This window comes from Urocampus carinirostris, chromosome 9 (assembly GCF_059441175.1).
Source record: "Urocampus carinirostris isolate Australia breed hairy pipefish chromosome 9, RoL_Ucar_1.0, whole genome shotgun sequence".
NCBI classification, from domain to species: Eukaryota; Metazoa; Chordata; class Actinopteri; order Syngnathiformes; family Syngnathidae; genus Urocampus; species Urocampus carinirostris.
Window position 1 is genome coordinate 17,356,021 of NC_142357.1, and position 20,778 is coordinate 17,376,798.

General features: G+C 39.4%; 1 protein-coding gene across 2 annotated transcripts; it reads right to left on the reverse strand.

Annotated features, from left to right (window-relative positions):
• Window positions 1-659: 659 nt before the first annotated feature.
• On the reverse strand, window positions 660-11,450 carry cdx4 (caudal type homeobox 4). 2 transcript variants are annotated; one of them, XM_088344023.1, is made up of 4 exons: window positions 10,964-11,450; window positions 5,483-5,628; window positions 1,178-1,348; window positions 660-1,096 (listed from the first exon to the last, which is right to left on the reverse strand). In XM_088344023.1, the coding sequence occupies exons 1-4, from the start codon at window positions 11,448-11,450 to the stop codon at window positions 1,025-1,027; spliced, it is 876 nt and encodes a 291-aa protein (XP_088200149.1). In that variant the 3' UTR covers window positions 660-1,024. The 2 variants fall into 2 exon arrangements, with proteins under 2 accessions (XP_088200149.1, XP_088200148.1); XM_088344022.1 differs by having other exon boundaries at window positions 660-1,348.
• Between the last annotated feature and the right edge of the window lie 9,328 nt (window positions 11,451-20,778).

Here is a 20,778-nt window from a genome sequence, read left to right on the forward strand (position 1 = left end):
CGGCGTAACTCTCCATTACGTCCACTGGCCTTCGTCAACTTCTTTGAATGTCTGCGAAAATGGCTTTGTTACATTAAGGACAATCCATAGAATCCAACTGTGTAAAATATTTACTCCAGAACAAGTAGGTGTCCGCCTCAAACATTTCTACTGCATTGGACGTTGCTTGTTGTAATCCTTTTGTTTTGCCACATTGTTTCTGTTTACAAATAAATAGACTATCTAAATTATTCCCAAAATGGTAGATCCCCTTTCGATTGACACCTTTACCATGATGAAGGTCTGCTCATGCTAGTTTTATTAATGCACAAAGCGCGAAGATACATTAAACTTGTGTCTTTCTTGACCCATATATTCCACCTGTCTCACTCTCATCTTTACTGCTCAGGTGCCCCTGGTGGCCGTTAGAAAAAAATGCATAGATCGGCCGCATCGTTGCTTAAACCATTGGGTTGAAAGCTTGGGAAAAAAGTCGCTGCTTACAGTCCGAATTTTACAGTAAACATGCTGGTTTCTTGACGTGCAAAATAATAACAAATATATGTTTGTCATTTGATTTTATTTGTTTGTTTTTAACTTTATGCAAGAAAAAAACATGGTCAAATACAAAAAATTAAACATTTCTTTGCAATTTATCTGATTTATAAACTGGTGATTTTGAACTGCACAAATACTGTTAAATTGTTCTATATACATCGTTACCATGGACACACAACCACCTTTCTATACTATCATAATCCACCTCTTGTTTTTTTTTTTTCAGAAAGTATTCCCTGAAATGTCATTTTATGCACAAACAAAAACATCACATCAAACAAAACCATTTATCTAGTTAAGAATTCCCCAACAATGTCAGGATTTTGAAGGTGAAACCCTCCAACCTATTTTACTCTCTTTCTTTCGTCCTTTCATCCAGCTAAAATAATGTAACTATGTTTAAAAAAAAAAGCCTTGGATGTTGTGTGATGAATCCTGCTGCAGCGTGTCGGAGTGCTCCGTTTGGTTGCGCGTGTTTGCCGCCACATTATTGGCTCACAGTCACTTGCTGTATATTCCGGATGGACGGCAATGTGCTCATGGCCTGTGCTTGAGGGGGCTGCGGGTGAGGATGCGGATGAGGATGCGGGTGAGGATGCGGGTGAGGGTGAGGATGAGCGTGTGGGTGAGGGTGAGGAGCCGGGTACATGGCACCGTGGATGTCCGTGGGGCTGAGTGAGCCCGGAACCGGCAGGGGACTGACAGAACCCGGATCGCTGTGCACGGAACCCCCGCTGCCGTCCGACTGGCCCATCTTCTTCTTGATGAGCTTGCGCTCCTTAGCACGTCTGTTCTGGAACCAGATTTTCACCTACGCGCAAGACACAAAAGCACAAGCATATTTTAAAACAAGCACCAACAGGCTCAGAGACAGTTTCCTCCCCAGGGCCTACAGCACCATAAACAAGCTCACAAGACTGTGAAAAATGTATATCTTGCATTCTACAGTATTTGGGAATTTTCGTTGCAGAGGAATGTTATTGCTCTACATTTCATTGCACTATTTCTAATCCTTGAACTTAGCCCAGTCTCTAAACAATATGTTTTAAATATATTTGGACTATTGGTTCTGATAGTCTTTTTTCTTAATCTTCTCTTTCAAATTTTTATTTTGTGTTCCTCCATGTCTAATTTTGATGCATACAATGTTTTACTAGGTTGTTAGCAATATCAATGAAGATAACTCAATTGAATATTTTTTTTACAACATATTTTTGTTACTATTCTCATGTTTTTACCATTGTGTGACCATATAATACAATAATTTTATGATTTTTTTTACAGTTTTTAATTATTATTCTTATCATTGAGTCCTTACATTATATTTATTAGTTCTAACTTTAATTCCATTATTTATTTGTACTTTATGTTTGATGTCTTTTTTAGCTTTTTATTGTATTAATTTTCCTTTGTTGTGACCACCTTATACTTGATGTCATTTAAGTATTTGTATTTCATTGACTTTTTCTTCAGATTTAGCTTTTTAATCCGGTATTATTTTTAACAACTTTTATTTGATGCAGGTTTTATTATTTGCAATGTAATAATTTATTTAAAACATATTTTCAATTTTTTCAGTTTTGTTTTTGTGACTACCTTTTTTGATGTTCTCATTATTTTATTTTGGAGTTTTTTTCATTTTCCATTTTATTTTGGGATTGTATTATAATATTTGGATTTTTTGTACTCCTTATCTAGAAGAGGGCCTTTAAAAAATGGTGATCAGCAGGAGCTAAAACGAGTACAGAAGGAGCTCAAAGTCCAGCTCCGGAAAGGAAAGGAGCAGTACAGGAGGAAGTTGGAGAAAAAGCTGCAGAACAACAACATGAAGGAGGTGTGGTAAGGGATGAAAACAATTACTGGCTGCAGCACCAAGCAGGGTGTGGCTGTGGATATAGATGTGGGGCGAGTCAACCAGTTGAACAACTTTTTCAACAGGTTTAACCACTCCGCCTCATCCTCACCCCTGAGTGCTGCAGCTGTCCTTCCCCCTCCCCTTCTGGACACTAGCATGGAAGACATCCCCCCACTAAAAATAACTGTAGCCCAGGTGTGTGGAGAGCTGAGAAGGCTGCGAACCAGCAAGGCAGCTGGTCCGGATGGAGTATCCCCCCGACTGCTGAAAGCCTGTGCGTCTGAGCTGGGAGACCCTCTACAGCGCATCTTCAACCTGAGCCTTGAACAGGGGAGGGTCCCTCAGCTGTGGAAAACATCCTGCATCATCCCAGTCCCAAAGAAATCAAGACCTGAGGAACTCAACGACTTCAGGCCGGTCGCCCTGACATCACATGTGATGAAGACCATGGAGCGGCTGCTGCTGCACCACCTGAGGCTACAGGTCCGTCACGCCATCGACCCACTGCAATTTGCTTACCAGGAGAAGGTGGGAGTGGAGGATGCTATAGTATACATGTTACACCGATCCCTCTCTCACCTGGATAGGGCGAAGGGGGCTGTGAGGATTACATTTTTGGACTTCTCCAGTGCCTTCAATACCATACAGCCTCTGCTACTGAGTAGGAAACTGACAGAGATGGGAGTTAGCTCACACCTTGTAGAATGGATCACTGACTACCTGACAGGCAGACCCCAGTATGTGAAACAGGGGGGCTATACATCAGACACTGTGGTTAGCAGCACAGGATCTCCGCAGGGGACCGTGCTCTCTCCGTTCCTATTCACTCTATATACATCGGACTTTAAGTACAACTCTGAGTCCTGCCATGTGCAAAAGTTTGCCGACGACACTGCGATCGTGGGATGTATCAGAAATGGGCAGGAGGAGGAGTACAGGAAATTGATTCAGGACTTTGTCCGATGGAGCGACGCAAACCACCTGCACCTAAACACCACCAAGACCAGAGAGATGGTGGTGGACTTCAGGAGAACCAGAACTCACCCGGTTCCTGTAACCATCAAAGGAGAATGTGTAGAACTTGTCCAGACCTACAAATACCTGGGTGTGCAGCTGGACAACAAACTTGACTGGACTGCCAACACAGAAGCTCTATGTAGGAAAGGGCAAAGCCGACTTTACTTCCTCAGAAGGCTGGCCTCCTTCAAAATCTGCAAAAAGCTCCTGAAAATATTCTATGAGACAGTAGTGGCAAGCGCCCTCTTCTCTGCGGCAGCGTGTTGGGGAGGCAGCGTCAAGAAGAAGGATGCCTCTCGTCTCAATAAACTGGCTAGGAAAGCGAGCTCTGTTGTGGACAAAGAGCTGGACAGCCTAACAACAGTAGCTGAGAGACGGGCACTGAAAAAGCTGCGGTCAATCATGGACAATCCATCGCATCCACTACACAGCATTATCTCCAGACAGAAGAGCAGTTTCAGCGACAGACTGCTGTCACTGTCTTGTACTACGGACAGACTGAAGAGATCTTTTCTTCCTCATGCCATGAGGCTCTTTAACTCTACCCGGCAGAGTAAAAGCCCACAGTAAACCACACCACCTACATTGCATATTACCGAATCTTACTGCAATATGTATTCTGTGTAGCACTATTTAGTTTTTCTATATAACACGCTACAGTGGGCATTTGCACGTCACACTGGGTATTTGTATATTGTATTCTTTTTGCTTTATTATTGTATTGTTCTCAGCTCAGGGATGCTGCTGGAAATGTGAATTTCCCTTCGGGGATGAATAAAGTATCTATCTATCTATCTATCTATCTATCTATCTATCTATCTATCTATCTATCTATCTATCTATCTATCTATCTATCTATCTATCTATCTATCTTCCTTTTTTTTTTTTAAATTCATTTCTCTTCTTTTTATTTTAGTATTTTTGGAAATTTCATCTTAAATTTGCTTATTTTTCCCCAATATTTAGTTTATGATGATCATTTTTTTGCCACCCTCTGTTTTATGTTTTTTTTTTCATTCTTGTCATTTTTATTCTAATACATCTTCAATGTCTAATCTTAATTTTTTTTCCCAAATTTATTTTTCATTGTTTTATACTTTTGGGGTTTTTTGGTTTTCCCTTGTATTTGATGTATTTTTTTAGAGTCTGGCATACCTTCCACTATATCACCCTACCTTTAAAGGGACATTTTTTGTTCGGCAAACAATGTCAGTTCATTTTGAATTTTTCTGTCATCAAATGTGTCATTTTTACTTCCACGCCTTGTTTGTCTGGTTCTCTGTTTGTTCGTTTTTTTGTTTGTGTGTTACATTATTCCGTGTATTTTCCATTTTCAGTCGTTGTTTCTCGTTTGAACGTTGTTAAATGTTTTTTTGTTTCTAGTTTCTTTTTTGGACATTCAGGTTGTTTGCTTTTGTGCCCACTTGTTTGTTTGGTACTTTGGTCTTGATTTTTGTTAATACGTTTGGGTCTGTTCATCAGTAAATATCAAGCTTTTGGGAATGATTTCAACATGATAAATCCCCATTAGATGGCAGGAGTTGGCTTTGGGTAAGTGTGAGGCACATTGTAAAGTGCTTTGGGAGGCCTTCAGTGACTTGAAAAGCGCTATATAAATGCAGACCATTTACCATTTATTAGTTTTGAGAACCTCTTCCTGCAGTTCCTGCCTCCCCTGGTTGGATTCCTCACTACCATGAAATCATAAAAGTAATTTTCTTAATGTTTCCATTTATTTATTTTTTTCATTTCATTTAATTTTTTTCAGTTCGTTTTTTTTCATTGCAATTTTTCATATTTTATGACAATAAATTTGTTGGATTTTTTTATTTTATTTGTATAATTTTTATCATTATTATATTTGAGTTTTTAATTGGACCCTTATTTTATCTGTTTTTTTTTAGCTCATTATTTTGTTATTTTTCCTCTTCTAATGTTATTTTAATACTGTACTTATTTATTGTATACTACCTACATTGTATTATTTTATTGTACCAAATAAAATTTCATATAGAAACTGCAAATCTATTTATTTATAGAATTGAGTAATAAAACGCTTATGGCGTGTCGCACCTGTCTCTCAGACAGGCCCAGGTTGACGGCCAACTCGGCTTTCCTCCTAATGGTGATGTATCTATTGAAGTGGAACTCCTTCTCCAGCTCCAGTCGCTGGTGATCTGTGTAAACCACCCGGTACTTCTCCTTCGTCCTTGTCTTGCCTTTGCGGAAAACATACAAAACAACACAGTTATTACAAAAACATATTCCAATTTCATGCTGACTCATTGGAATCAAAGCAACAAAGTGCAATGACACAATCACCTTAAACATTTTATCAATGGTAAATGTTGTTTTGACGTAGAGAAACGAACAAGGCCCGGTCAGACCAGAAAGCGGCTGCCGGCCTCGGGGCTATCAGCTGCTAGCATCAAATCCACAACTGGGCTCTTTACTCTTCACAAACGCAAATGTCCGCTTTGATGTGAATATGCAAGTCGCCAGCAAAGGATTTCTCAACTCTTGCAGCACACGAGTAAGAAAGCAAATGAAACCAGTCTGCAAGGTCCATGTGACTGTCTTACTGGCAAAAATGTTGTACATGTCACTCATACTTGTTTTTTTCTTCAGAGATTTTTTTTAAATAATTGACGATAGTGCCCACGAGTTACCCTTGTCTTCCTGACTCATGTCTGCAGGTAGATGTTGGTCCGTTGTATGAAAAGGAGGGCATGTCCTATCAGGTGATCATGACGGATTCGTGCTAAAATGCTTCGGAGTGGAAATATTTGAGCTCTTTTTCAGTTTTATGTATGAAATGATTGTCGACCTGGTTTTGTAAGGCCAAGAGTAGTTTGGTAGAGTTTATTTTTTCTGCTTGTGCACTTTGAGTTAGGTCAGAACATGCATACAAAGTTTATGGCCACACACAACTAAATGGCTCCTCCATACAACTTGGAATTGGATGTAAGGTGCAGTGCACACAAAAAAATAAGGCTTGGCCATACAATTCTACTTTTCATGTTAGGCTGACCATATGAGGATGCAAAGTACTAAATAAATTAAAACAAGTCCATCTACTGTCACAGTGGTAGGTAAACACATATGGCCTGTTTTAACCTGGCCTGACAAACAAAAGTGGTTGAAAATATTGCTAACATTTATATGTTAATAAAAAATACTACTGATAAAAATGTGTTGTTGTTTTGGTGGCTTACCTTTCCTCAGTTAATCTTCTATATTTTTCATTGCCCTCATCCCCGACATTGGCTAAATTTTTCTCCTGTACTTTCCGTACAACATTATTTATCAACATATTAATTAATTTTCATGCTATCAGATCTCAAACTAGCCCCATAATATTTTGAGTTTTTCAATGCAAATGGTCAAATTTTGTGGTTTAAAAAAAGAGTAATATTATATTACTTTGTTTAAAATAATCAAAGTTTTTGATGAATGAATACATTTATTTTAAAATGTCTTAAATTAAATTGTCCCGTTATAAACAAATATCCAATGACCTTTTTATGTATATATTTACATGGGTGGGTGGTTTGATCCCTTAACTAGGGTCTTAGGAGCACCATTTCCTGCGGTGTGTCTTGGGGAAGTAGAGCCTAATGGTGCCAATCCCTCTCCATGCCAACAATGGGCGCCACCAGGCTGTACTTTCCTAAGATACATAACGGAAAATGATGCCCCTAGATCCCAGTGGATAGAGGAACCTACTGAAGAAATATATATTGCACCGTAGGGCTTTGCGCAACCACTCACCCGCCATGCCGCATTGTATATTTACTGTATATATATATATATATATATATATATATATATATATATATATATATATATATATATATATATATATATATATATATATATATATATATATATATATATATATATATATACTGTATATATATATATATACTGTGGTTAGCACGTGTGCGGCACAGTTCTGAGGTTATGAGATCGAACCTCCTGTGTGGAGTTTGAATGTTCTCCCCATGCTTTTGTGAGTTTCCTTCCACATTCCAAAAACATGCAGGTTAATTGGCCGGTCCAAATTGTCCCTAGGTGTGAATGAGCGAGCGAATTGACTGTCCCTGTGTGCCCTGCGACTGGCTGGCAACCGGTATAGGGTGTCCCCTGCCACTGCCCGAGGATAGCCCCCTTTTTTTCTCTTGGCCTGCAATTTTTCAACCGAATGCAGCCCACAACTCAAAAAGATTTCCCAGCCCTGTGCTAAAGAATTTCCATGTAGCCAACATTTTTCCCTAATTGTACTTATTACTGTCAGAATAAGGGTACTTCCTCTGCACAATTAAAATATGTCATTCTGGTTTTATCTTCTGGATTTGTGGTTTCAATGATTCTCTTCAAGCCCAAATGTGCTGAAATGTAAATTAAAAAAAATAAAAATTATATTGTCAAATTAAAAAATGCAAATCAGTTGTAAAGTGTGACTTTCTAAAATGTCAAAATAATCAAGAGTAATAGTACATAATTACTTTTTATCTAGAATAATGCCTATATTTCAAAATGTCGGTTTTATTGGTTGCACTTTGGCTTCCATAATCTTTGTAAGGTTAACCATGAAATTTCACTTGAAAATAACTTTTTAATTCCGTTTTATTTTCCTGCCCTAGAATTCCCTTGCGTCATCTGATTTATTCCCCTTCAAATTCGATGTCCCCGCCCCTCCCATGTCGCGCGCGTGCCTCTCTGTGCTGTGGCGAAAGGTGATGTGAAGGAGAGGAAGCATCTTGAGCTTGCATATCAAAGGGAGGCCAGGTGGTGACGAGCGGTCACCTCGCGCACGCGCACTGCAAACACGCTAGCAACACCACGTGATATCCCACTTCCGGACGCCATCGCTAACCTGCAGACGCCCTTTTCCCTTTTTTTCTTTTTCTCCTCCATCTCTTTTTCTGGTGCGCAAACTCCATCAAAATAACGAAAACATCCACTTCTACTTTTCAGTTAGGCCGCCGTCATTTTACCAATTCGATTGAAAAAAATTTATTTGGTTTTGGGGAGCAGGACAGGCCACTTTAAGACTCAAACTAGAAATATGACATAACCGAACGCCAAGAAAACAAACAAAAAAAATATTTTACAGAAATCACAATAAGGAAATGTTGATATGTTATTTACAAATAATTACATTCTTTGATTCCACGGGGTAAAACTTCATTTGACATTTTGGTTATTTACAAGGATTCAATTGAGCAATTTTTGAAATGGAATGAGTCAACTTACTCAAATAATATACATTTATTTGCATGTATTTTCCATTTGGTATTTTGGTTCGTTAGCTGTACCGCTTATCCTCTTTAGGGTGGCGGGGCTGAAAAGTGCTTGACAGATACATTTTGTTTTTGCTTTGAATAGTTTATTATTTTATCGTCACCATTTACTCTATTGACAACAAATTCATTAAGGTTCTATTGTTTGATATTTGATTTTACAGTCAAATTGAATTCCAACCGTCTACTTTTGCACAACAAAACTAAAGTATATAAGTATGTATTCAACTTTATTGCAGACTATTGTTAGTTTTTTTTCTAATTTATTTCCAATTCATTATTGTAAAGCTATAACAATAATTTAAACAATTTTACTATACACCAAGTCAATAATTTAAAATGGCAGAATATTATGGGGAAAAATAACATTTAGTTGCCCAAACAAAAAAAGTAATTGGTTTTGTAATGTTATGCAATGAGTAGTTTATTTTTAGACAGAGGATTTTAGAAATATTTTATTTACATTCATAATTTTCCAAAAACGGTGGAAAGTCGACATGTTTTTGTTTTAAAATTTAGGTGTGCTACATCAAATAATTCAAACAAACAAATAAACAAAGCCATATATTTCCTTAAAACAACATTATTTCATCCCCACTTTTTAGGATCACAAGCAGGTCGTTTGGTACACTATTTTTCTTATTTGAGCCCGTTTGCAAGTTTGTGGGGAAGAAGCACCCTTTTCAAGTTGATCTTTGAGTTTACAAGGAGACAAATTGAGGGTAAATGGCTTATGTTTTTCGAACTGGGGACAGATAAAAACCGACTATGGCTTTTTATTCTTTCAATTATGTTGAAATTTACTCATTTGCAAATATTTTTAAAACCTTTCTTTTAAAAGCCATTTTTTTCCTTTTCAAAAAGGGACAATTTCTCCCAAAATCAACGGCATCCAAAAATGGTTTATAAGCTGGTGAATTAGGTCCTTACACATAAAAACCCAGCCAAAAAAAAAAAAAAAAAAAAAACACTGTATAGGAACCAACCTGTGTTAATAGTTTGTTTCATTGTCTTTGCTAAAAAATAAAAAATACGTTTGAAATTTGTCTGGATCTATGTTCTTTTGGGGCAGAAACAGAAATGTATCCAGCCAAATAGTTTGCCAACATATACTTCCCATTAAGAGAAACGGAACATTTAGGAAGCAAATATGGATCCATTTGACCTAAAACAATAAAGTATACATGTCTTATCGAGAAAGAAAAGAAGGTTTTACGTTTCCAAATTTGTTTTCCAGGCAACACATTCTTTAAAGTAAAACATTAAAAGAAATTGTTGCCCTATTAAAACATGTGTGAGATAATTGGCAACTGACAGTAATTCTGAGGCCAAAGATGTTCAGAAAACTCATTATTGTTAACATTTGCATATGCACAACCTAATTTCTAATTCAATTTCGAAAGGAAATATACTTCACAATATCAAGAATATAAAGTGTACTATTACATAAGTAGAAAATCCATTTAAGAATCATAGTATGGCATCTTAACTTCAGGGGAAGAGTGTAGCAAATAAAAACAAATATTAATTCCTCTACCGTTGCCTTTAAGTTATGGAATTAAATACATTGGTTTTCTAAGGTTGTAAAATAGAGACTGAAGAAACGTCTTTGTTAGTGAATCAAATGCAAGCCTTAAAGTTAAATACACTGTATAATAAGGGGTCAAAAACTATGGATACATAGACTAAATTAATATTGGTGCCAGATTACTGCATACGAGGGAACTGTAACTTTATGAATGAACTCATTGCTAATCAACCAAAACGTCAAGACCTTTTGGATGCGCCCCTCCCAAAAAACGGCGTAGTCATCAGTTATAACCACTTTTACTAATGAGACAGCACTGTGCTATTACGGAAAATCCCTTTGGAGATACTTTATGTTGGATGACAAAACACTTTTGAGGACAAAATATGACTTTTTGGCAAAAACCATTGGAACCAACTTGAGAAATTAATACTTAAATAGCTCAAGGGTTATTACGATTTTGTTTATTTAAACATTTAAAACCTGCCTTGTTATTTGGGATAAGAAAAAAAACTTCTGATATCGTTCAAATGTTATTATATCTTTTTTTTAACATTTAAAATATGCCATGTTCTTCGCTATGGAAAAGAATCGTCAAGATCTACATGTGTTTGTTTCTTTATTTGGTTCTTTCTGTATTTGTTTATTGAAGTGATGACCCGTGCAGGCCCCTTTTGGCATTTATTGTAGGAATTAATATCCCCCCCGTGCCCCTCTCACCTGTGGAGGAGGACTGCGCAGTTTTGCTCATCCACTGGTACGAGTTGCGCCTTTCGCGGTCAGGCGACATTTGCGCATTCCCGCCGCCGTTTCCGCCGCCGTCGTCCGCGGCGGGTGGCGGCGGCGGTTGCAGGAGGGCAGCAGCAGGCGGGGCGTGCATGTGGCCGTACTCCGCCGAGCAGTAGGACACTTGCGCCGGGGACGAGTTGTTGACAGGGGCTGCCAAAGGATTGGGGGGCACCATGCCATAGGTGCCCCAGTCTTCTCTAGGGGCCCCGTAGGTCGAAGGGCCCCAGCCTCCACCTGCAGCCGCAGCAGCCTGGCCGTGGCCGTGCGACTCCACGTTGGCAACATGATGATATCCGCTGAAATCAGGGTACTGCGGGGTGGATACAAAATTCTGGGGGGGCAGACTGATGCTGGATCGCCGCACGGGGCCTTGGTGGTACATGCCGCTCTCTTTATCCAGGAGGTAGCCCACGTACATGGCTTTTGCAACAGGATGGGGGACTTGACTGGTAAACAAGCTACGGTTGCATGCTTGGAAAGGGTGCCCAAAAAGAAGAGAATCCTCGCCAATATGAGGGGGGCTCCCCCCTTTCTGCTTACTTCAAGTCCTTGGTGCACTTTGCAGGCCTTCTCGTGTGCATGACGTGCTTGCAGCTTCTTGACAAGATGACACTAGGAAAAAAAGTCTTCAAGCCGGGGCCGCCTTCACGTCAACTCCTTTTGCACATTTGCATCCAAATGAAAGTGACCCCCCCTTGCACCCATACACTTCTACCCCACCCCCAGACAAAGGGGCACGTCATCAGGTGATTGGGGCCTTTTTATGACTAACATGAGAAGCACCAAACAATAACGTTCATTCCACAACAAAAAATGCATGTCCGATATCTTCATCAAAAATGTTGCTTCAGTAGTTTTATTTGTTTGATTTTTTCTTAAGAAAAAGTGAGATAAAATAAACACTAATTGGGAATACACGCTGGAATTAAGTTTCATGCATAGGTTAAGGACATTTGAGTTGTAAATAAAGATCAAAAGAACAAGAACTCTACCCCTGAAAATTTCAACGAAAAGAAAATCAAAAAGGCCAGAATAATACAGCCAAATTAATATTTATTATTTAGTGCCTCCTAATGGTAAAACCGTAATCCTTTGAACAAAAGCAATATTGATTCGAATAAAATGGAAAATTGCATTAATTGTCACATAAATATGTATTTTTGAGAATACTCATAGGTTGAGAAATATGCATTTATTTTACGTATCAAGTGCCTTTCCTAGAGGGAGCTGACATGATTATCCACAATCTTGCTGCTAGGGTAAAAAAACACTTTGGGAAAGACTTGGAGGGGGGGGAATTAAAAAGGAAAAGGGTGCAATTTGGTCACTTTGAGTCTTTGTAGTATGTATTTGTTCTTGTGCTTTTTAGCACAACACAATATAGCAACATTTAGTGGCCAAATTATTTTAGTAATATGGGAGCATAACACATTTTAGGACGTTAAAAAGGAAACAAATTTGTTATTTTAGTTTATTTACATTAGAAAATGATTTGTGCTTTAATGGCTGTCTATATAACTTTTTTTTAAAAGGAAAACTGTAATATCTGGCCGCTAAATGCCACTTTATTGTGCTTCAAAGAATAAGGAATATCATAAATTGTGGAGATCAGTCCAGGTCATCTTTCTCTTGCCCAGCTTTTTGCTGAGAAAGAAAAATGAAAAATAAAAAATGGGGAGATAATAAAAAGCAGAAGAAAAGAAAGAAGAAAAAAGTTAAAAACAAGAAAAGACAAAAAAAGAAAATCGATAATACAGAAATGGAAAAAAGAAAGAAAACAGCAAAACAAAGAAAACCGAAGAAAAGAGAAAATGAATAAAGGGAAAGAAAACGTGAAATAGGTAAGATAGAAAAAAAATAAAAATAAAAAATTAAAAGGAAAAACAAAAAAAGCAGACGGAAGAAAAGAATGAAAAAGGAGCAATAAAAAGGGAACGAAAAAAGAAAAAGTAACAAAAATAAATAAGAAAAAGAAAGAAAAGAGCACGAAAAGAAGCAAAAAGATGAATCACAAAAGAAAGTTTACATTTTAAAAAGCAGTAAATTTTATTTTCTTAAAAGCGTTGGGTGTACTGAGGGGGCGTACAGCTAGTGAACTCCAAATAATACACACTGTACCTTTAAGTATTAACCAACACAGATACAAATCCAAAGTTCTAAATATGTATTTAGAATTGAACGAAATGACAAATGGCCTCCGGACCTTAAAGCCAAGGTCGGCAAAAGTTGAATACAAAGAAGAAAAAGGTGTTGCCCAAAAGCTGTGTTAGCTAAAAGTTTTCATTTGATAAGCAGATCGTCGCGAACCGTTTCCTTTAACGAACGTGCATGTGCACGTTTGCATGTTCCACGCTCCCAATATTTGCTTGCATATTCACTTGCAAACGAGGTGCAAAGTATTGGAGACCCCATTGCCCCCCACACATCTTCTTTTTTGTGACCCCCCCTCCCTCTCCTTTAACACCTCAAGGTCGCACTTCACAGCTAATTCCGGTTACAAGGATGAAGACACCTCCCCATGCACAAAGTCCCCCCACCCCCAATGAGAACGACCTAATCGCAATTCCAATTCGAAATCCAGTGTGCAAAAAAGTGAATCGCGTGGATGAGGACTTGAAAACGTTTTGCACATTTTTGCAAATCTTCCGAAGCCTCCTTCATTTGTCAGCTGACTAATTGGCTCATAAATGGCGAGCGTTTCTTTTTATAGGCTACAAAATATTTACAAGTGTCCACTGATAGACAACACTTGGACTCGTTATCGCTTGTCTTTTTTCAACAGAACGATATTTATTGAGTGTGAGGCGTTTATAGAACGATATTTATTGAGTGTGAGGCTGCTTTGCGATGTTTTCTTTAAACATTTTTAACAGTTGCAAGAAGGGGATAAAACCCCTGTTAAACTGTCACATTAGTAGGCAGACAAGCAATCCTAGGAGAGGAAATAACGAAAAACGTGAACACTACGTGACATTTCAGTTGTAAATACAAATCCAGCAAGTATTTGAGAATCAAGCTTTCTTCTAAACGCTGCTGCCCTCTGGTGTTTTTTTGTTTCTTGAGAAGTTTTTGCCACTTTACCCCCTATATCACAAGTGAGCACAAGGGAGCAGTAACGCTCTTTCCACAACGGCTTGCAGCAATGCTTGTCAAAGGAAGAGAAAAAAATAGAGTTGGAGGGTTACTTTAAAGATGTAATCCGATTCACTTACTAGTTACCTGTTGAAAAAATGTAATCAGTAACGTAATCCGAATACTAAAATATTAAAGTAATTTACCTGCATAACTTTCATATACTTTTGGATTACTCTAATATCTCATCTCATTAGCTGTACCGCTTATCCTCATTAGGGTCGCGGCGGGGCTGGAGCCCATCCCAGCCATCTCCGGGCAGTGGGCAGGGGACACCCTGAAGTGGTTGCCACACGGGGACAGACAACTCACTCGCCCATTCACACCTAGGGACAATTTGGACCGGCCAATTCACCTGAAATGCATGTCTTTGGAATGTGGGAGGAAACCAGAGTGCCCGGAGGAAACCCACACAAGCACGGGGAGAACATACAAACTCCGCACAGGAACTCGGGAGGTTCCCATGACATGAACTGTGCCGCACATGTGCTAACCACTGCGCCGCCGTGCTGCAAAATACAATACATTTGGTTTTAAACAAATGAACATTGTAACCTTTAAAGGAAGAGATCTGCAGGTTCGAGAGCGTTGTCCACTCAGGCCTGGTGTTGTGGAATGCTCTAACCCTTGAGATTCAATCTGCAACCGCAGTGGAACGGTTTGAATCTAGGCTTGAACACACTTATATTCTATAGCATATAAATAACCTATACTTTATGTTGACGATATCTGTGTATTATTTGTTATTGCAACATCCGCTGCAGCCTCGTCATCCTGGAAGGGGGACTACCTCATGTGCGGTCCTTTCTCAAGGTTTCTTCAGCCACCTCATGTTGAGGTTTTGAGTTTTTCGTTGCCCTCTTGTAGGTTTTAGATCGGGGGATGGTGTCATAATAGTCTGTAGTCTGCAATAATCTGTTGAGTGTGCAGCCCTTTGAGACTCCTTGTTATAAAGGGCGTTACAAATAAACATGACTCGACTTGACATCACATGGCAGATAAGATATGGTCTTTTTTAGTCCACATTAAGAGCACATTAAGAACCCAGTATTGTGTTAAACACACAAAAGGTTCAATTTCTGAAATGGGGATGTCCTGTCATCTCTATCTGTCTCATTGGAGTCTGAGATCAAAATTAATCTAACAGAACATCATGTACATGTCAAGTCAAGTCAAGTTTATTTGTATAGCCCTCATCACAAGGAGTCTCAAAGGGCTGCACAGACGACTGATGATTACAAACTAAAGTCTATAATTTCACCATCACCTGATCTAAAACCTAAAAGATTACAAGGAAAAATTCACAACCTCAACATGTGAAAAATGAAGAAACCTTGAGAAGGACCCCTTTCAGCATGACCAGGCTGCAAGGGGTGTTACAATAACAAACAAACAAAATAAGAAAAAAAGTATGATCAGTTTGCAATGGATGTAGTACAGGTATTAACAAATAATACATAGATATTGTCAACATGAACTCTATAAGATAAAAGTGTGTTTTGAGCCTAGATTTAAACAGTTCCACTGAGGTTGCAGATCAAATCTCAGAGGGCAGAGCAATAAGTTAAACCACATGTTCTAGTTTTAATAATTGTTTGATTAAAACACCTAATAGTCTCACTAAAAGAGTACTTTTCAAAGGTAAAAAAATTAACTGTTGAAACCACCTTGAAGGTGACTCTTTTCTTTTAATATTGTAGTTTCTTTTTCCTTGAGGAGAGGAGGTCGGGTTTTATAACGAGGAACCTTCCTTCCTTCCCTCCTTCCTTCCTTCCTTCCTTCCTTCCTTCCTTCCTTCCTTCCTTCCTTCCTTCCTTCCTTCCTTCCTTCCTTCCTTCCTTCCTTCCTTCCTTCCTTCCTTCCTTCCTTCCTTCCTTCCTTCCTTCCTTCCTTCCTTCCTTCCTTCCTTCCTTCCTACCTTCCTTCCTTCCTTCCTTCCTTAATGGAGTGTCAGAAGTGGATGTTTTTTGCAGTTAAAAAAAGAAGAAGCAAACTTCCGGGGGGAGCTGCGGTTCTGCTTTCCACGTGTGACTGAGAGGCGTTGCATAACCCTTGCGGATGTTGTGGATTTTGTGGAAGTGGCTCCAGCATCTCTGCGGGAATTCAAGCGCGCCAATTCCCAAACGCCAACATCTGCTACTATTTTTAGACCCAGCATGTTGCGTGCCGGGCGGGATCCTGCGAACGCATCACATAACTTTCCCCTAATTGAGTCCAAGCGCACCCAAAATAGAACACAGCGAAGCGTGCGAGCGCGTGCCGCCAGTATGAAGAGAATTGGTATATTATCAGAGAACCATTTGGGAACTTTCACATTTTGTGTTGTGGAAGAAGTGACATTTGGAGACGTAGATGAGATGAAAACAAATATGGATGTAGTTAATTCCCAATATAAACCTGTACATACAGCATCTTAAGCCAAAACAATGTACCTGATTTTGAAATATTTAATGTCCCGGAAATGCTGCACGAAAGCAGCATCGTTTGGCCAATTATGTTTGCATATACAGTATATGTATGGCCAGGGTTGTAGTTTACTAGGGCTCCACAAGATGACAGCACAAGTATTTTCTCAAAGTAGAACACATATTTCTCACCACACTCAAAAAATAAAGAAACACAGCCAACAAAGCATGTAAATAGGACAGCTTTTCAGAAAAGACCCCTAGAAAAACAATGTAACTGGGTAAATTGCAGAGTAATTAATCAATGATGCAGAGCGGGAACATTTCCAATTAATCTAACTTTTTTGACACAATTTATATTGCAAAAAACTCAACTGGTTTCCCCAATTTCATCAACCCAATATTTTGACTAAAATTAGAAATAATACAATTATCACATTATTTTCTTTAATTGGACAAACAATCAGAATAGCAGATACAATTGAAAGAAATGAGAAACGTCTATATAGGAGTAAGGACATTTTGCACAAGTTGTTGCTCCGTGTGACAGTAGCAGCTGTTTGAAGGGTTAGCGTCAATGCTAATTTTTGCTATAGCAACAGACAAATTGCTTTTGATTTTGCGAGTTTGAATAAGAGTATGTATATATATATTTTTTAATACATTATGTATTATTTAGCACCTCATAGTTATGTTTTCATAGTGCAGTGGTTAGCACGTTTGCCTAACATGAGAAAGGGCCGGCTGGAAACATATGTTGGCCTTGAGAGGGATGGGTTGGCTGGCCCAGATTGTACTTGCCCAAGACACACCACAGGAAATGTTACCCCTACAACCCTAGTTGTTAAGGAATCCATCCAACCAACCAACCAACCAACCAATCAACCAACCAACCAACCAACCAACCAACCAACCAACCAACCAACCAACCAACCAACCAACCAACCAACCAACCAACCAACCAACCAACCAACCAACCAACCAACCAACCAACCAACCAACCAACCAACCAACCAACCAACCAGTGGTAAAACCACCCATTCTTTAAAAAAAAATATTGATTTGACCATCCATCCATCCATCCATCCATCCATCCATCCATCCATCCATCCATCCATCCATCCATCCATCCATCCATCCATCCATCCATCCATCCATCCATCCATCCATCCATCCATCCATCCATCCATCCATCCACTATCTGCACCGCTTATCCTCAGTAGGGTCACGGGGGTGCTGGAGCCCATCCCAGCTATCTTTGGACAGTGGGCAGGGGACACCCTCAACTGGTTGCCAGCCAGTCACAGGTCACACAGAGACAGACAACTCACTCGCTCATTCACACCTAGGGACAACTTGACCGGCCACTTAACCTGACATGCATGTTTTTAGCATGTGGGAGAAAACCAGAGTGCCCCGAGGGAACCCAAGCACGGGGAGAACATGCAAACTCCACACAGGAAGGTTTTATTCAAGACCTCAGAACCGTGCCCGGACGCGCTTACCGCTCATCCGCCATGCTGCCCTTGATTTGACTAATGATAATAAAATACACGAGCTATAACATAAATGGCCATTTTATGGGTTGTGCAAGAAATGTGCATTCATTTTACATAACATGAGCCTCATCCAGAGGGAGCTAACTTACTTAATAGTTTGCCATTTTCTGCAATCAAAAAAACAAAAACTTCATGAGAGGCTGCGCAAAAAAATGGGAAGAAAAACATAGTTGTCTGGTCACTTTGAGTCTCCTTAGTTTGTACTGTACGTGAATTTTTTAGACGCTCCATTAAACTTCTTTTTTTAATCTTCCTTACGGTTTGGACTGTATTCAAAGCAGGCCTCTTCTTACTTTCACCAATTCCATGCTACAGTAACAAATTGGAAAAAAAAATCAAGGGGCGACCCAGCCGCCCATTCCGCCGACATAATGTGGTCTACCTCAAACACATTTGCTTAAAGTGACATAAAAGCAGATCGCCGCGGTGGAAAACAAAGCAGAAGGGCTCTTTGAACTCACTTAGGAATTGTTAATACATAACTGGTGAAAAAACATTGAACTTAATTAATGCTCCCCACCTTTAAATATTTTGTAGGTTATTACATTTGTGTTTATTATACATAACATGAGGCTCACCTAGCGGTAGCTTACATGATTGTCCGCCGTCATGCTGCTAATGGTACCCCAAAAGAAATGAAAGAAAAACAGTGCTGTTTGGTCCCTTTGAGTCTCCTTAGTTAGTCTTCTTCCTTGTGGTTTCTAGCATCCCTTTAAGTTACATGACACAATACAGCATCTAGTGGTCAATAATACACCTGAGGCCTCATTTCTAAAAGACTGCGTACGCGCAAAATAAGGCATATGCCATTTGTAAGCATCGTTTGGTGTTTATAAAAAACAAACTTGACCAGAGAATTTGCAGACTTTCACGGGAGCCCTGGCCATGCCGTACAGACAAAATGTGGAAAAACGGGAAACTATCACCCAACGGCAGATGGGTGAAATCAAAGAAAGTATCTGAAGTCGATTTGTTTGTGCCCCAGTAATCAAATTCTACATTTCGCATAATACATATGAGAGGTATGTTTGAAAAAACTGAGATGGAGCACACACAACAACATACCCTGACCCCCATCCTCCAATGTTTGAATGCTGCGGCTTTGTGCCAGCGCCTGGAAGTGACCTATGCGGTAGAGACATTTCTTATTTTTTTTGGACAACTCTTCAAATGTGGAGTTTATGTTTTTTAGGACATATTTTAGACCTCCCAACTCCTTGGCCACCTTCTTGATGGCATCGATTGTGTCGCTCTGTGTTTGCAGGACCGCATCTCTCAGGACATGGCTGCTGTGGGAAGACGCACGAGGCACCAGGGTGTGCCTGTCTCACTCCCCCCCAATGGCTGCAGCACCACCAACTGAGCTGGAATACCGGGGAGCTATAAAAAAGTGTTCGAAATAAAAGCTGTTTTGGGAATGACGTCTGATTTACATTTGTCCGGTAGATGTTGCTAGTTTTATGATAATTTCAAAGAGGGGAATAAAATGGCCTGCATCATTTGGCGCGTCAGGCACATTTCGTTTTGGCGCATCTCAGACCCCCTCAGCCTCTGCCGCCACTCCAATCACGAGGCATTCCCCCATATCCCCACCAGCTTCTCCTCCGTTGGGGTGAACTTATAGGTCACCTTTCCCGCTCTTGTTGCGCACACACTCCTGTGGTGTAGGGTGATCTGCTTCTTGGCCTCCACTTTAATGTCACACCATTTTTTCTCTATTGCAGCCACAGTCCAGCCCTCTGAGGAAACATTATTGACAGCATCTGCATCACACTGCCACTCCTCTGCCTTTTTGGCATTCGTAATGCAAATACTGAGCCCTCCAAATAAAAATTATTTATGACAATCCACGTCACCTACAAGAATTTCCACTTTGTATAGTATAAAATTGCCTTTTTTGGTTCTTCTCCCACTTTAGCCATATTTGCGTTTGGTTCATTGAATATTATTCAAGGGTGTTCCCCTGTGCCTTTTAGAGGCATGATGTGCGCCAACTTCAGAGTTGATTGTGATATAAAAAATAAAAACATTGAAAAGTTCCGGCTAGGTGGCGGAATGAATAGTCACACTTTATCAAGCTCTCGGCATCACATTAGATTTACAGCAAGTTCCTTCAAAGTGAAGGTCTTTGTTTGAACAAAGATTTGATGGAAGAGGACGGACAAAATAGACAAAAGGTTTGGCCACACATCAAGAAGGCTTGTGATGAGGGATGGATCGCCTACTTCATGGGAGGCAAGGCTTTTGTGAACAGTTTGGAAATTCATCATGGTCCATGCACATATTCTTTTGTAGGTTCTATCCAAAAGTGCCTTGCCAAGTTCAGTCTTACTCAGTTAATTTTCTCTGGAATGTTTTTGCCATCACTTGTAAAGGTTCCTTCCACACATTATAATTCACTTGTTGGATTGAAGATTACCCAGTGTTAACACATGAGTTTTGGGTTCATCATCACAAAATACCAAATTCTGAGTTTAAGGGCATCATTTAACTTATTTATGAAAGTGTGCTACATTATATTGTTAGCTACGATGTCGTGCTTGTCAGTTCACTTATACCACAGTCTATGACTTGCGTACATAAGATTTGGGGATAAAACGCAACTATAGCACATTTCTCTGTTGCGTTTCTAATTCTATTAAAATCCTTC